Consider the following 18,723-nt stretch of genomic DNA (forward strand, 5'->3'; position numbering starts at 1 on the left):
TCATCAATATCCTCTTGAGAGTACAACTCATTTTCAAGACAATGTCTTAATAAAGAATCTTCTGGACACAAAGGGCAACAATGTATCAAGCAAATCTTGTTACTCCTACTACAAACAAGCATATAAGTTCATGATAAACTTTTGATAATTCAACTGTACTAATCATCAACTTACCATTTTGATGGTAGGTACGCATAAAAAAAACCCCGCTGTTTTTTTGTAATAAAGAGTTTGTTATAAATATAATCATAGGAAAAATTTTCCTAACAATATCTTTTAGGCATCTTAAGATATACTCCTTTTTGTATGGGGCATCAAAAAACTTATAAAAAGTGTTACACCATTTTGAAATTGAGTTTTCATACAGAAGCTTTTGTTTTTTAGTGTTTTAGGTATCATTTTTGAGTTCCTCTTCCTAAAAAATGGTTAGGTATAAATTTTCAACACTATTGAGCAAGTATTTCATAAGTTAAAACTAATTGTGTTATGTAATTAGCTTAAAAAATAAAGGGCGCTGAAAAAATAATCAAAAAAGAGATTGGGGCTGAGTATCAATATCTCTGAAACCGGAAGGAGTCAAACTAAAATTTGGAGTGAAGTTTTTTTCCATTAATTTAAGTTTGTATACCAAAAATTAATAAAATCTGATTGGTATGGTGCCGACCATAAATTGAATTGAGCTGGAATGATCCTTAACAAAGTTCTTTAAAAGTATATATTTGATAGCTGAATTCGTTATTGAGAATGACTTAACAGCTTTGTCAGCTTTAATAAATTGTATGAAAAAATTAAATTCAGTTAAAAATAAGGAAAATTCATCTCCTTCCATTATAATAACTTTTTTAGTTTACTTTGGCTGAAATACAAAATGAGGGCAAAAAAAAAATTTTTTTTTCTATTATTTTATATATACAGTATCATACATAAAGGAAGCAACATTCTTATGCACTACGATATGCGAAATGGAACATGGCGTTGTGATTTATTTTTCACCAAGACAATGATCCCAAGCACACCTCAAAGCTTCTAAAGAACTGGTTTGCGACCCAAAAAATAATGTATTAAAATGGCCAGCCCAATCTCCAGACTTCAAACCCATAATCTGAATAAATAGTTAAGAAGAAAATAGGATCCAAAACAAATACGGCAGAGTTGATTGAAGAAATTGAGAATATGTGGAAATCAATAGATGTCACTGTAATTGATTCTCATATCATCTATGATATGAGAGTCAATTACAGTAATTGACTCTCATATCATCTATGCTGAAAAGATGCAAAGGTTATTGAAACTAAAGGGCATTGGACAAAATATTAAGTTTTTTAATGTTTTATTTTGCTTGGGTAAGAGAATTAAAAAAATATATTTAGTTGCTTCTTTTTGTCACTCTACATAATGAATATATCTTTTAGTTTTATATTATTTTTATTCATATGTTTAAAATTATATTCATTATATAAAAATCAATTGAAATAGATATTTGTTTATTAATTTTTAATCCTTATTTAACAATTAGTTTAAAGAGTTGATTTAATAAATTTAATTTTGTCGTTTCTTTTTGTCCAATAATGTATATATTTATATATTATTGAGTATATATATATATAGTATTATTAATATATTATATATATTTTAATATTTTTAAAATTGTATGACACAGTAAAAACAAGTGAGCACTTTTGACAAAAACTGGCTTTTTTGTTAATAATAAAAAGTTAAAATTCACAACAAAGTTTGGGTACTAATCTAAAAAATAAATAACTTCACTAAAAATAAAAATGTTTGCTAATTTCAAAATAGTGTTTTTAATTGTGTTTAAGTGTGTGGAAAGTTATAAAATATCAAAACAAATTGATTTATAATGATTGCTTTAACCCTTTAAATGTGGCGAGTCATGATTGTGGCTTTTATAGTGATCTTCAAAACTATTGTCTTTAGCTCAAAAAATAAGTGGTTTTAGAAATTAATAAAATATAAATGGTTTTAGAAATTAATAAAATATAAATGGTTTTAGAAATTAATAAAATATAAATAGTTTTAGTAATTAATAAAACATAAATGGTTTTAGAAATTTATATATGGTAATATGGTAAAATTATTCACTGAAAAGTGCATAATTTTTTCTTTCTTTTGATATATTGTTTATATTGTTTATATTTGTTTTGCTGTGAAAATGAGTGATTGCCTTTGCTGTTTTTTAATTGAATTTTTCTAAACATCTTTCAATTTTATTTTTATTCAAATTTTTCTAAACATCTTTAAATTTGATTTAACAGTCAAAGAGTTAACAAGAAACTTAAGTTCAAGCAAACCCTAAAAATTTAACTTTTTTTGGAAATAAGTTTTTCGGCACAAAAGGTTTAAAGAGGCAATTCAACAATAATTAAGACCGTTTTGTTTAAAAATTTCTGCTAATTCCAAAAATAGTTTTAGGGTGGAATGCAAGAAGCAAACTTGACATAAGTTCGCTTCTTGCATTCCACACTACACCAGCCTTAATTCTCAATGCTCAACAAACACCAGCCTCAAATCCACTCTGCAACACCAGCCTCATGTCTATCTTCAACCTTAACTTCAACCAACATCAACTTTAATTCAAACTTTAAATTCAACTTCTCAACTTTCCGCATAAGTGTCCAGTTAGTTCTACAATTCAAAAATTTTTTTTTTTAAGTTTACTGACTTAAATAACTTATTCAAAAGTATATTTAAAATGAAATTAAAAACAACTTTTATATAAGCTGTGTAGCGATTTTCATGGTGATAAATTCATTATTAATTTAAAAATTTTAAAGGCAGTTCTGACATAAACATTCTTACAATCTAACTTACAAATTAAGTGTCATCACTTAAAAAGTAGCTAGAAATATAATGTATTTTTAATTTATCCACAAATTTATCTGGTTTTCAGAATAAATAATTTTTTAGACTTTTTCAAAAAAGCATTTTTTTGTCTATTTTTACCACTGGACCACTGTACAGTATTGTTTGCAATGTTTTTTCTGTTTATTTGTTTGGAATAAACTTTGCACCTTTTAATAGGTGCAGAATTGACTAGATTGCTTGTTATATACATTGGAAAATGTCTGGCCATAATAAATTTATAACATATGCATATATGTATTATATGCATATCCACTGCTGTAGAGTGGTAGCACTTCTATGAAAGAATTTGAATTGGTGTATACAGTTGCAAATTAACTAAAAAATCTACAAGAACCCATAAATATGAGTGAAATAAATCTATAGAAAAAAAATCTATAGAAGTTATAATTAATGAGGCCCTAGAGCAGGCAAAAGTAGGAGTAACTATTAATAAAGTTGCGTGAGCCAAAAATTACAAACAAAGAACGTTGAAGTGATCAAAATTATATTAATGCCAGTCATGATCCAAATTAAACAGCAGCATTACAAAGAGATCAATAATCTTAGAGACCAAATCAATGGGGTAACCATTAAACCGATAACAGCCAATCATTCTTATCTCGATATAGCAAAACAAAACATTTTTGTTAACCTGGCAGCTGCTGAAATAAAAGTTAGAAAAGAGAGAGTCAAATATAGTAGTTATAGATTTTAAAAAGTCTGAAAATAGAAGTGATGAAGATCTTGTAAAAGATTTTTGAAGCAATCGAAGTAACCACAATGAAATTGTTCACGTTTGTTGTTACAAAAAAAGAAACAATCTGCCTAGCAATCACCAGAACATGAACCAGGGCAACCAAAACCCAATTGTTATAATACAAATTGTGTTAAAATCAACAGATGTAAAACAAGGCGCTCTGGCAAAATGCAACTTCCACGAGGAGGAAGCATTTCAGTAGAGTATACACTCAAGAAGACCAAACAGCTGCTGAGCAAGAAGCTTTTAATAAACTATATAATGAAAAGAAGTGAAAGAATGAAGACCTTATGAAAGCTAACCTGAACAAACCCTTTCAATGGATCATCCGCAGATGGACTCAATCTGTGTGCTGCATTGACACAGCCCAATCTGACAATAAAAAGAAGTGTTTTGGATTAGCAAAGAACAATCAAATTAAATCAGCAGCAACAAGAATCAATAAAAATAATTCTTAACTCCTTGTCAAAACCATTATCTACATCACTACCATCACTTTGACGAAGACCATTGCTGGCTGTCTGTAAATCAAACTACCTAAGCATAAGCTAACTCAATCATTTGCAATCGAATAAAATTAAAAATCAATAATCCACATAGAGAACTTGACTTTTGTGCAAATAATTCTTGTTCGCTAAATGAAGCCAAACAAGAAACCTCATTTGGTTTTTTTCACTGAGACCTGGTTTGATCTATTTTCAGACGCTTTACTTCCCGGCTACCAACTCCATAACAAAAACTGTGGAAGCATAGGAGGTGGTGTAGCCATCTACGTAAAAAATGATATCCCAGTGATTGAATCAACTCAACAGATATCGAACTAGTATGGCAAGTGATAAGGGTAGGCAATGAATCTATCTTATAAGGCTGCATATACCGATTATATGATAATAACGTGGGAGTTCTAGAACAAATCATTAAATCCGTTGGTTCAGCAAAGCTTATTAACACTAGGCTGCTCTTCTGTTCTAATCTACCGTGATTTCAACTTCAGCCATACAACATAAGAGGTACTTGAGACTGATGGAGGCACAGCAATGGTTGCACTTATACAAAACAAACATCCAGCTAGCATTAAATTTCAGCAATGTTTAAGCAAAAGTTTTCTCATGCAAATGGTTACTTTCATCACTCACTGCGGAAACAGAGAAAGACCATCAAGCACACTAGGTTTTTTAATCACCAATGAACCTGACTGCATAGATGATCTAAATAAAGGTAATTCGCTTAAAAAAAACAAAAACAGAGGGTGGTTATCAGCAATAGCAAGTCTAAATGGGTTAATGTTACTAGCTGAGTTCCACAAGGTTCAGTGTTAGGTCTACTTCTGTTTCTGATAAATATAAATGACCTTCCAGACAACATGATGCATCATATAAAGATCTACACAAATGATAGTGAGCGATACTCAATCTTGCCACTCTAGAAGAGCAATGAAAAAGGAGCGACCTGATTCAGCAGTGGAAAATTACAAACAGAATAGAAAAAGTCGACTTGTAGTTCTGCAAGTATATGCGCAAGTATCGCTATCAGAGCATTATCTGCATGGGTATTCCTAGTGCTGCACCACTTCATCAAAGTTTACAGCTAAAACTTTATTTTTACATGATAGTTTTGCTTGTTAAATTTTGATTTATGAACAAATTCAAATTTATATATGCATATATATATATATATATATATATATATATATATATATATATATATATATATAAATATATATATATATATATAAATAAAGTATACTTTTACAGCAGATATTTTGAAATGGAATTAACAAGTATATTACTATGAATATGAGTATAAAATTTTATTTTGATAACAGTTGAAATTTATTAGTTTTTGAAAACTTATCAGCAAGTAGATGTTAAGACGTTGCAAAGGAGAAATTATGAATGGTTGATTGATAATAAGTAATTTATTAATTTTTTAAAAACTGTTATTGGTACACCGTATGAATATAGCTCATAGAGGAGAACAGAATTTTTTCATTCTTGCTACATCATATGAATATAGCTCATAGAAGAGACCGAATTTTTTTCATTTTTGCTTTATTGTATAAATAAGCTCATAAAAGAGACCAGAATTTTTTCATTTGTTTTTTTTAAATTTTAATATTGCTACATATAATTTTTTTTTTTTTTTTTTTTTTTGTTATTGCAGCTTAAAAATAAACTGGTAAAATGACAAGACTAATATATCTTTTAATTGTCAAAAGAAATATTATGGGTTTGATTAAAAAGTGCTAGATAGATAAATAATTTTAAGAAAAATTAAATCAAGGTCAGAGCTGCCTTGTGATGAATGAGAATAAGCTGAGTGCAGATGCAAAAAATTTTTTTTAGAAAAAGACCTCTATTGAGTTTCTGTTATTTTTATTTTTAATATAACTTATTTTTAAAGTTTCAGATTCTTTTTTTAATGCAAGCAAATGTTTTGTTTTAACAAAAATTTTAGTATTGAATTTTACACTTATTTCATTTTAGTATTAGTCTTTAAATTAAAATAATTTAATTTTAGATATAGTACAACTGATACAGTAAAACGATTTCAAGAACGAGTTGGAGGTGAAGAAGATTTTCAAAAAAAAAATCAAGACCATGAATTGCTAAGAAAAAAACAAAGTACCCAAAATGAAATTCTTCAAAATTATGCACCTTTATTGAGCAAACCTTTATCAAATTTACCAAGTTCAACTGTTTCATCTTTTAACATAAATCAGCAGCCTCCCAAGGTGAACACAACTTTGGTTTATCCTTCTTTAAAAAATGACCTTCCAATTATCTGTTCTATAGCTTCTCTAGTTGGTTCACCCAATCAAAAAGGTTTATCTATAGCTGTATGTCTTTTTTTTTCCTTAAATAAATGAAGAATTTTGTTTAAAAGTTAAATATTTAATATTTTTATTACTTAAAAATTATTATGTAGTTAAATATATTTATAGTACATTTTAGTTTAAAATTTTATACTTAAGTATTTTAATGAAATAATTTTATTACTTGAGTATTTTAAAGTAGTTTAAATTTAAAGTATAGGGTTTTTAATATTTTTAAACAATTTTATAGCATGATGTCAAACGAGAAGAGAAAGGTTTAGAAGTTAAACAAGAATCATTTCTAAGGTGATTTTAACTAAGGTTGAGATATTTTGTTAATTTTCGCAAAGGTGCATGCAAAAATGCTGAAGGTGTTTGTTATACCACAGAGTATTTATAAACGTTATAATTTTTAATCCAAACTTTGAAGCTCTGACCCATCTAATCTTCTGAATTAGATTCTAGTATGATTAGCAAGCACTTTTTTCAATTAACATAATAGTATAAATATTTTATCTTGAGTTGAAAAATTTACTTTCTGACAATCAATAAGATTGATTTTGATCTTCTCATTCTTCTTCTAATTTTTTAACCATAATAATAGAAAGGTTCTATTGTGCATTATATGAATGTGCTAAGCCAAAGACTATTGCTCTTGACATATCAAATACAGGCATTTTTGTGTATCTTGATATATTGCAGTATACGTATGCAACATTTCTTCTGTACTAGCTGTGAGTTACTTTTAAAACAGGTTAGTTGAAAATTGCTGAAGAATAAAAAAAACAAAAAGATTTTATGTCTCTGAAATACTTTTTGAAAAAAGTTTAAATTAAAACTGCTAACCATACATGATACTTAGGTGATTTATAAATATATAAAAACATTTTGTGTTATTGGAATATTCAATCTAGTTATCTGCTATTATCACTTCTACGTTAAATTGATATTGACTGAAACATAATTTTATTATTATATAAATAAAAATTTATTTATGAAAAAAAAATGTTTTTAAGATAAATTTTAAAACATTTTTTTTTTTCAAATTAAAAAATTTACATAAAACTTTACTTTAATATGAATTTTTATTAATTCAGAAGGTTTTTTTAATATTTCTTCAAATATTCTCCTTTATTTGAAAATCTATTTGAAAGGTGAGCTGTAATTTATTAATGCAATTTTTTTTTAAATTCTAAATCATTAATTTATTCAAGTTATTTATTCGATTTTATTTTCTATTACAGTATAGGAACAAAAAGAATGCCGATAGCACTTTCAGATAGTGACGATGATACCGCTCCCCACCCCACAAAGATTGTATGCAAAAATTCTGTAGATGAACAACTAAAAAAAAGATTATTTCAAATACCTGAAAAATTGCTTGAAGGCATTGATGAAGACATCATTGAAGATATGAAATCTCAAAGTATCGAAAGTCTTGGAGTAACATTAGCCACAAGAAGCCAAAGACTTCGTAATCTTAAAAAAAAAGTTTATAACTGTTTTAAAGCTTTATTGAATGATTTTAAAGTTCCGAATGATCTCAAAGATATTGATGATAAAATTATTGAAGAAATCTTAGAAAAGATTATTCAAGTCAGTTCGGAAAGTTAATATTTCTTTCTTTATAACTAATGTCAGAAAGACCTTCAAACTATTCTCAGATGGTCCTTAAAACTAATGGAAATGTGTCTTAATTTATTTAAGTTGTATATAGTTATATGTTTTTTAATCAAAAAATTATGTTATTCTCTTCTTCTTTTTTTAAGTTTGCAATTGCTATGCTGTGGTTTTTTACAGTTGATTAGCTTTTTATTGTTTGTGGATATTAGTATCTACATCTGGGCCAAGGTAAAAATCCCTTGCCCTTTTCTTGAATATGAAAATACTGATAGATTTTTTAAAAACGTTTTATGCAGATTTATAAGTCTTTTAGTACACTAAGGTTTCTAAAAATTTTTCAAAAATTTTCAGTACTCCTAGGTGTCTAAAATCTTAGCTATGAACTAAATTGATTTGTTCTAGACAAAACCAATAATTTAGATTTATAATGCTATGTGTTTGTTAGGGTAGTAATTAAATCCTAGTATTTGGTAAGTTGTCATAGTGATTAGTAATAAATGATTTTATTTTACTACATAAAAGAGCGTTAAATTACAATATCAATATGTTGGTGATTTTCTACATTACTGTTGCTAGTATACAATGTTGTGATGCTAAAGAATTGCTTGACTTCATCTGCATAAAAGTTGGTTAAGCAAAACTACTGGTGATTAAAATGAGATTTAGCTCTTGCTAAAAATTACCTTTCTTAGAAAAAAATAGATTAAAATGATATTTAAACCTGATTATATTGATTATCTTTTCTTAACACCATTACGGTGACTTATAAGTTATAAAGGTTCTTTTTTTATAGGCTCTTCGTTTATGTTTGCTATCAATCTCAAATTTTATTGGTTTAATACTGTTTCGATGTTATTATGTTGAAAATTTTTATTTGTTTGCTAATCAGTGGATAGGTTTTAAGTTCTAAATATTTATTGTTTGTTTCTCTAGTACATTTTATTTTAATTTTGTTTACTAAGTTTTTATTTTAGTCTATAAATATTTTTTTATTTAAACAAAATAATAATGATTGATTTGATAAAAAAAAAAAATTTTTAATTGTAAATATTTTTTTAGGAATTTTAAAACAGACAGCAGGCTATTGTGAGGTCAGGAATGTTATCTAAGTGCGCATTTATAGTTGTATGTGTATATATATATATATATATATATATATATATATATATATATATATATATATATATATGGCATTTTTCTAAAAATGATAATTGTATTTTAAAACAATATTTTACTTCAAAAAGAAACTTATTTAATTTAATGTTCAAAAAAAAAAGAAATGAAAATGTACATATGCAAAATAAAGTCAACAGATCCTAATCTAGCTCTCAATAATCTATCACGTTTTTATAAAAAAATGAATGAGACTGTACTTTTGTATTTTATGTTTTGTTAAAATCTGTCGCAACATTTATAGATCAAAAATTAAAGAGATTGATTAAAAATAAAACATTTTGCAGCACAAAATCAGATATTTAAAAAAAAAAAATTTTTAATGTCAGATAAACTGAATTTTAAAAAGATTTGCCTAAAAGTGCAATATTTTGTTTTAAAATATTGTTTTGTAAAAAACAACAAACTAAATAAAATATTTAATATTTTATTTTGCTTATTGTTCTAAAAACTTTTCCATGTTACTATACTTTTAAACACTTTTCCATGTTACTATACTTTTAAACACTTTTCCATGTTACTTTAGAAAAGTAAATATAGAAAGTATTATCTAAAAAATATTTCATTCTTTTTTTTTTCTTGAATTCCTAGGTTTTTATTATTATTTTAATTTTTTATTTTGATGCTTTAACTGTAAATTTTTTTCTATTTTTATTTTGATGTTTTAGTTGTATATATTTTTCTATTTTTATTTTGATATTTTGATTGTATATTTTTTCTATTTTTTATTTTGATATTTTAATTGTATATTTTTTTCTATTTTGAATTTCATATTTTTAATTAAGGTATTTAATTTTTTTTTTGCAGTATTTTAATTTTAATAATATACTCAAGAAATTTTTTAATTGTAATAATATACTCAATAGTTTTTTTAACTTTAATAAATACTCAAGAAATTTTTTAATTGTAATAATATGCTAAATAAATATAAAAATACTCAATAAATTGTGAATCAAATTATGATAAATCTCAATTTTTGCAGTTGCTTGACTTTCTTTACGTTAGCAAATGATATGTGGGTTTTCATTTTTTTCAGTTCATATATAAAATGAATACAATATATGTGATGTTCGATTAAGGAAAATGATCAATCCTACTAAAGCAAAAGTTTTGCAGCTATACAGGCAGGTATGAAGGTTTTATTCTTAATATTTGTTTACACAATTTACTAATGTGTGTCTGTTTATAAATAGCCGTGTGAGTTTAAAAATTTGAAAACTTAAGCTAACTTAAGGATAATATACTTTTTACTTTAGTAAAGTGCCCTATTTTTTTTGTTTTTAATTATTCCTATTTTTTAATTACAAAATGTAATTAAAAAATTTCCAAATATTTTTTTTTCAATTTGATAAGTAGTTTAACTGGATTATGAAATTATTTTCGACAATAGTTTTAAATCAGTTTTTGAAAACACCTTTATGTTTTATCACTGAGCCGACCTAAAATATTTTGAGAACCATTAGTACATCAAGTTTTAATAGAGAACCAGCTTTCATAAATGATGAATGTAAGGTTTTAAAATGTTTTAAAACCTTAAATGATGAATGTAAGGTTTTAAAGTTATGCGCTATGTTTCTTCAGTTTGTCGACCAATTTACCACATCATCCGGAAAAATACGGAACATTAAAACATCGATGTTGTGTAATTTTAATAATGTTTGTTTTCTATTATCTAATGTATGTGATGAAAAAACAACAGCTTCATTGTTTATAGTTTACTCCTATTTATAGTTCATTGGAAGAATTATTAATCTAAGATTTAAAACTAATTTTCACATACCTACAAATGCCATAAAAATGAATTTTTCAAGTTATTTTTATATTAAATCTGATAAGAAATTATTTATTATATATGAAGCTCACTTGTTATAATAGGGGCGTGACACGATGAACATAAAGAACAATTATTTTCTCATTTCACTTTTTTGTTTTCCATAAGAATCAAGTTCTACCATATGATTGTTTATAATAGTTTTTTTTTTTGTAAAAATTTTTATTACTTTTTTTTTAAACTTTTATAGGAAGTTCAACATTAAAGGTTTTTATAAGTTGATGATTTTAAATGAACGGACTTATATTTGTTTAAACCATTCCATGACTTCGCTCAATGAGTTCAAACCTCATTTTTTTGCCTTTTTTAGAATAAATTGAAGGCAGCATCCATTATGCAATTTTTTTTTGTTTAATTTTTGTTGTTTGATCTAGTAGAGGTTATGCTTAACATTAAATTTATTTAAATATAAATATAATGTTAAATATAAATATAATGTTATGCTTAACATTAAATTTATTTAAATATAAATATAATGTTAAATATAAATATAATGTTATGCTTAACATTAAATTTATTTAAATATAAATATAATGTTATGCTTAACATTAAATTTATTTAAATATAAATATAATGTTAAGCGTAATTTTTTTCATTATTTTTTTTTCATTATTAAGTGATGAAGATAAAAAAATTCAAAAAAAAAAAAAAAAGCAGATTTTAAACCACATTCCTATCGTTGTAACATTTGTCATATTTTATGTATTTTATGTCATGTCTTACATACACATACATAAAAGTATATACACATGTTTAAAGATAAAAATATATAAAGAGACATGCATGTACATGCAGTTCATTTTTATAAATAATTATTAATTTTTTTAATTGTATACGAAAACTTTTATTATTTTACTTTCTATATAAATGTGATAAAGTTTGATTTTTAAATTTTTATTTTAATATTTTTTCAGTAACTAATTAACTAAAAAAAAAGTTATAATGTATTAAAATGCCATCAAAAGATTAGATGAAGCTTATCTTTTTCTTGAGATAAAGCGGACCTATATCTTATAGAAAAGGTTAAATGAAATCTCACTAACCATTTGTTGCAGTTTGTGAATAAACTTCAAGAAGTAAACAATTGCAGTAGGAGGGCTATAAAACTAGTTTAAGTATACGTTTTCAATGTTCGTAATGCTGTATTTTGTTACAAATCTCAATTTATTTCACAAGGTTACTACATTTAAATAAATGTTTCTTAATAGGAATTGATCAATAAATCACGCAATAAGGAGAAAAAGTCAAAGTATAGAACAAATATAAAGACTAAGTTATTTTCTTTCTCGTATTGAACAAATAAAAGAACGGATAATTTAGAAAAAAAATCTGATTAGGTAAAGAACTCCTTTTTTACAAAATAATAATTTTTAAACTTAACTAATATTTTCAGAAATTAATTATATGGTTTTTTTAATTTTTTAGCATAAGTGTTTTACTAAATTGAATACAATTATAGTACAAAAAAACTAAATTTTTTTTTTAAATTATTCTTTTGATTTTTACTGCTCAAATAATGTAACAAATTATACTTATTGTATTTATGTTTCTTTCGTTCGGTTTCAAACAACAACAAAGATTAAAAAAAAAATGCCAAGGGAAGTTATGGAGTGGTCCAATCATGAAAAAAAAAATATGTATGTGTGTATGTATGTATGTATTTATACACCACCACTCAACCTATCCTCGTTTAGTCCAAGATAGATAGTATAAAACACCAAATTTTTTATATTACAACAATTTTTTTGTTTTGTTAATTCACCTCCCCAAGGCCGAGAAGGCCACTACAGACGAGGAGGCTACTTAATTGTGGTTATAACTCTCTCTCTCAACTCTATAACTCTGAAACATGAAACTTGACAAACAAGGCCGCTGCGCGGAGAAACAAGTTGAGCGCGGTACTACCAGGGACGTGGTGGGATCGAACTCGGAATCTCTCGCATATAAAGAGAGTGCTCTACCACTACACCACTACCGCATAATCTTTTAAATACAACATAATCTTTTAAAGCTCGATTATACCACTACAACATAATCTTTTAAAGCTCGATTATGTAAGTGATTTGATTTGATATTTTTCTGTTTACTCGTAACAAGATTTTGCGAAGAGGTTATATCTTATTTATTATAACCTTAATATCAAGTATGTTTAATAATAAAAATGGTATCATGTGTTTTTTTTGGAAGCCAGTTTTGGAAGTTTGTGACAAAACAAAATGTTAAACGTTTTTTTATTCAATTTTGGCAATCAGGTTCGATTTAAATCATGCTAACTATTTTTTTCTTATTTTATTTGAATTGGTTTCAGCAAATAAAATAATATTTTCTTACAAAAACACAGATGTTATTATGGCAAAACAGACATATACCTACAATTGCTTTCATTTTATCGACTTGTATAAGTTCCAAATAATACTCTCATATAGTCTGTAAAAACATCTAAATAAATAATATTATTATCTAATTAGATGTTTTTATAGAGTATTATATTATTATTGTTATTATTATTATTATTATTATTATTATTATATATATATATATATATATATATATATATATATATATATATATATATATATATATATATATATATATATATATATATATATATACATTTACATATACATATACATATATATATATATATATATATATATATATATATATATATATATATATATATATATACATATATATACATATATATATACATACATATAAACATACATAAAAATAATAATAATAATATATTTATTATTATTATTTTTTTAGTTGCTTTACTATGGAAAAGACTATCCCTTGGGTTTTGATTATTTCAAACCAAAACTTAAAAATGCATTTATGAAGAATAAGCATGTCACAAATCAAGTTGAACTAGAGAAATTAATTCAACGTGCAGAGTATGTTATAAAAGAACTTGAAGCATTGTTTATGTTAAGGAAGTACCGTGCTTTGAAAAGTAGATATTATGAATAATATAAATTAGAAAATTGTCTTTATAAATCAAAATTTAATTAATGTATTTGGTGAGTTCAAAAATGTTAAGTGCTGTCACGTCTAAATATCGGGTTAAAACTACATTTTAAAAAGATGTCACCTCACACACCCTATGTATGTTCTATGCAATAAAATTACTTCAAGCTCAAGAAATTGTCTTTTTTTAAATATTTTTAAGGGTCGCAATAGTCCCATTACCAATTTATAATTCCCTCCATATTATCACAAAGATATTGTTTTAAAATTGTCAAATGTAACTTTAGCTTCCTTAACAACTGCCGTTTCAATAGATCTATTTTTTTCCTTTGCTTCTATAAGCGTACAATGCCCATTATGATCCACCTTATGTAAGTAATTAAATACAAACAAATATTTATTTTTATGGATCAGCAGCAACTTTTACCGACAAAATGACGAGCTATTCCCACTTATATCTTTGCCAATATAGTCATATATATTGATTTAAATGTATACAATAACGGGTGACAACTAAAAAACGAGACTGGATTTAAAGACACATATTTCTTTAAAGAAGTAAGATAAAACAAAAGGGAAAAATGTTCTAGAAAGTATTTTTATTCTAGTTTTTAAATATATAATCAGTTGTTCTCAATTAAACCATTTCTTCTGACTTTATCAACTAGGCCTCGTATAGACTGAGCTAGGCTCCGTATGAGCTCAATATCAATTTTATTAAGGCAATACTTGATTCTAGAACGTTATTTTTTAAGAATTTTTGCGTGCCAATTATTCTTGTAGACAAGGCCTTTTAAAATACTCCAAAAATTTTTGATAGGACGATATTCTGGCAAGTTTGCAGGGTTATCCGCTTTCTCAACATAATGCACGTTTTCCGTGTTTAGGTACATGGTTACTGTTTTTGCATAGTGAGATGATGCTAAATCTGGCCAGAATACATATGCACCATCTGAATGATATTTATTGATGAATGGAATAAGTCTCTTCTTAATACATTTGTTTAAATAGATTTTTTGATTTACAGCCAGTTCACTTGGTACGAAATAAGGTTGAGAAATTCCATTTTCTGAAAAAGCAATCCATAGAAGTAATTTCTTTTGAAACTTTTGTTTTGTTTGGTTTTTAACTGTAGATGGAGTAGATTTTACACCACTAGTATAAAATATATCATTTTCATTGATACTGGAGTAATTTAACGTGAAATAAGACTCATCAAAAATGATTTGTTTACGATTTTTGAATTTCTGACACAATCGACTGCACTTAGTTCTAGCTGCTGCTTTTTGCTGGTCAGATCGTTTTGGAATCGTCATTTTTTTTCTTGATTTAATATTTGTTCTTTTTTTTTTTAATGTTCTACTAATGTTTTGCTGAGTACAGTTGAACTTTTTAGCTGCTTGTCATTGAGAAACTCCGTCTTTATGGTCAAACACGAGTTTAAGCCCTTCAATGTTTGTCCTGGTCATTTTTTTAGCTTTTACTCCACTTCCTTGAACTCTTTGGTACCCAGATTCACTTTCAGTACGTTTAATTATCTTGTAGATAGTACTTTTAGGTATATTCTCAACTTTAAAGTGGTCATAAGTGAACTTTTTACCAGCATTTTTGAAATTTAAATAAAATTCATCCACACGTTTTCTAATCTCTTCTTGTTTTGAATTTATTTTTTTATTCATTTTTCTATAAAAAATAAAAACACATTAAATATTTAAAAACTAGAAAGAAAAAAATTTTCTAAAACAGTTTTCTTATTTTTAAAATCTTATTCCTTTAAAGAGATATGTGTCTTTAAATCCAGCCTCGTTTTTTAGTTGTCACCCGTTAGAACTGTTGTTTTTAAATTATTTGGTTCTGTCAAATTATTGCTTCTGCTAAAGTAATATTTCCTCATCAAGCCAAAATTATCTACTAATTAAGTTTCCAAAATTTAAATGATCTGAAAATACTTATTTCTGTTGTTTTTGCTTTAAGGGGCTGTTCAAATAATACGTGACAGTCTTAGGGGGGAGGGGGGAGCGGGTATTGGAAAGTGTCACAAAATATCACATGGGGGAGGGGGGGTTGCTACAGTGTGACGTGATAAATACCTTTTTAAATCAAATTTTTTATCACTGCGTAATTTTTTAAAATTGCGAACTCCGAGATAATTATATACAATACGAAAATTTTCAAGAAAAATGCTATGCAACGACTTCACAAGCTAGCGTTTATTGTTTAAGAGCCCTTTTTTCTAAGAATCAGGCAAATTCCTGAAACTGTGGAAGTGACCTCCTCCAAATTGCTTGAATTTTTTATATATTGATCAGAATATAGAAAAAACCTGTTGGGGAAAAAAAAAAATTTCAAAAATGTTTCGTTCACTCGGAATCTGGGCTTAAATTTTTGAGATTTTTTAAAAAATTTTTAGAAATTTAGTTTTTGCTACCTTTGAACCCATTTTTTTGGCAAGGCAAAAAGTTGCACATAGCTTTTGTAGTTAATATCAGACGTAACCCAAAAGCTCTCTCCAAAAAATATAAAAAAGTTGCGTGACACTGTGCGGTTGGCTAATTATCATAGTTCAAAAGTACAAAATCAATCACTTTTGTCAACTTTTAATCGGAGTTAATTCTAGCGGCGAAGTGTTGCACACAATTTTTCTTTTAGGATTTGAAATTATCAAAGGTATTGAGTCTAAAAATGCAAAGAAAGTTATGTGATACCTAAGGCCTATTAATATATTAAGGCTTGAAATTGGAAAAAAATGTTTTAGTATACTTACAAAATGAACCATTACGGCAGAGGCGCTTAGTTTTGTAAAAATGTAAACATATTCAACTGTCAATACAAAAAGGTCCTAACATAATAATAAAAAAAATTCGTGTGATTTTGTCACACGCATGATATAACATGAATTAAAAACTGAACAAAAATCTAACATCAAGATAACTATATTGCTAATTAAATAAAACATAAATCAAACATTTAAATGTTTTTCCATTTAAAAATTAGTTTTTCATTTATTAATAGAGTCATTTACACACATTATCCACCACATCACACATAATTTCTACTCTGCTGCAGTAAGTTTCTCTAAGAATAATGATATGACTGTATTATAGTCTTCTTCGGATAATGAATAATCGCCACAACCACTGATTAGAAAAGGAGCATTTACTAAACAGATAATTTTATCAGTTTGGTTATTTATCTCCTCGGTAGTAACTGGCCAGCGAAAAGTATTCTTCTCTTGCCCGTTAATCATACAATTAACTCTGATCCCAATTATAGATACCTAAAAGTATTAGCGCAACATTTAAAATAATATAATAAAGAGTTTATGATTTGTTTAATTTTGCTTACATTCAATAAAACTTGTAAAGTCTTATATAATGTCATTCTGAAATTATTTTTACATTTTATTTATATTCCTTTTATTTTAGAGCACTGTTTTGTAAAACAAAATAAAAACTTGAAACTAATATATACTTTGAATAATATTACCTCCACAATATATCCAATATTCCATTGTTTTTCATATGCGACAGCAACCCAATCATTCACTTTCCATACAAGACAAATTTCTTTTGCAAGATTGGCGATGTCTTCCTCATATTTATTATCATCTTCATTGTCTCCTGCCAGATTAAAGTCATCATTTTCGCCATAAACTTCTTTGTTATCGTTAACCTGACTATTTTCATTATTTTCTGTTGTCGGTTCTACCAGCTTACCTTTTCTTTTCAGGTTACTAAATCTATATCAATTGTACATATTTTTAAATCTATATCAATTGTACATATTTTTAAACATATGTAAACAAACACACAAAATTATAACTTTCACCTAAATTTTAATTTCATATTTGTAAAAGAACTATTTAACAGTCAGAAACATAATCTAATTTGCAAAAGTTTTGATAGCAACAATGCCTACCTTGAAAATAAAGATCTTATCTGTTGGCTAGTTACATATTGATCAGGCGGAAGTTCTCTCCTCAGCTGCATGTGAACCTGCTCAGGGCTCATTTTATTACCTGATTCTTCTCCACGAATAAAGTATTTATACAACAGTTCTTTCTGCTGATTTGAAAATCTAAAAGAACTTCGAACTGGTAATGCCCAACCTTGCAATAGAAAAATGTTCATGCAATGTGGTTTGTCTTTTACGGAAGCACTGTTAGAGGATGAAGAAATTGGCATATTTAGTTGTGAAGTAATTTTCATCTTATGAACAAACGAGTTGCGAACTTTATCCAATGATGTTAATGATTTCGGAACTGTATGAAGACCGGATAGCATGTGTTCTTCTAACTCAGCATCGCTTTCAAATGATAAAGTACAATTCATTTCAGTGCAAAATCTTAATGAATATAATTGCCTGTCACTTCTTTTCTGTTTTTCCTTAAGTGACTTGTTACGCTTAATTGAATTATCTGTTTTGCTATATGGCAACAACAACTTAATCGAGGGTTGAATTTTAAGATTTCCATACTCTTGTTCAATTCCCTCACCGATATTGAAATAACGCCACATCTTCATACTTTTCTCACCAAACTCAAATGAGTGATAGTTGCTAATGTTCATAATCTTTGGTCCAGTAATTACAGTTTTATCATTGCTAGTTTGAGCAACTGCTACTTTTGCATCTTTAGCGCCAAAACTATAATGCATAGCCTTGTGTATATCTTCAGCAGTCAAAAGA

General features: G+C 26.6%; 1 protein-coding gene and 1 long non-coding RNA gene across 2 annotated transcripts in view; both read left to right on the forward strand.

The window, feature by feature from the left end:
* The window catches only part of LOC100198134 (MORC family CW-type zinc finger protein 3), a 56,952-nt gene extending 48,767 nt beyond the window's left edge, over positions 1-8,185 (forward strand). Inside the window, exons 10-12 of the mRNA XM_065793314.1 lie at positions 6,143-6,461; positions 6,688-6,743; positions 7,682-8,185. Coding sequence (XP_065649386.1) covers positions 6,143-6,461; positions 6,688-6,743; positions 7,682-8,051 — 745 coding nt within the window. The 3' untranslated portion in view covers positions 8,052-8,185. The remainder of the gene's footprint in view (positions 1-6,142; positions 6,462-6,687; positions 6,744-7,681) is intronic.
* A 1,788-nt stretch (positions 8,186-9,973) lies between these two features.
* LOC136078179 (uncharacterized) lies at positions 9,974-14,078 on the forward strand. The gene is made up of 2 exons (XR_010637590.1): positions 9,974-10,361; positions 13,837-14,078. It is a non-coding gene; the product is annotated as an uncharacterized LOC136078179 (long non-coding RNA).
* Positions 14,079-18,723: the final 4,645 nt, after the last annotated feature.

The sequence above is a fragment of the Hydra vulgaris genome, chromosome 03, assembly GCF_038396675.1.
Source record: "Hydra vulgaris chromosome 03, alternate assembly HydraT2T_AEP".
Classification (NCBI taxonomy): Eukaryota; Metazoa; Cnidaria; class Hydrozoa; order Anthoathecata; family Hydridae; genus Hydra; species Hydra vulgaris.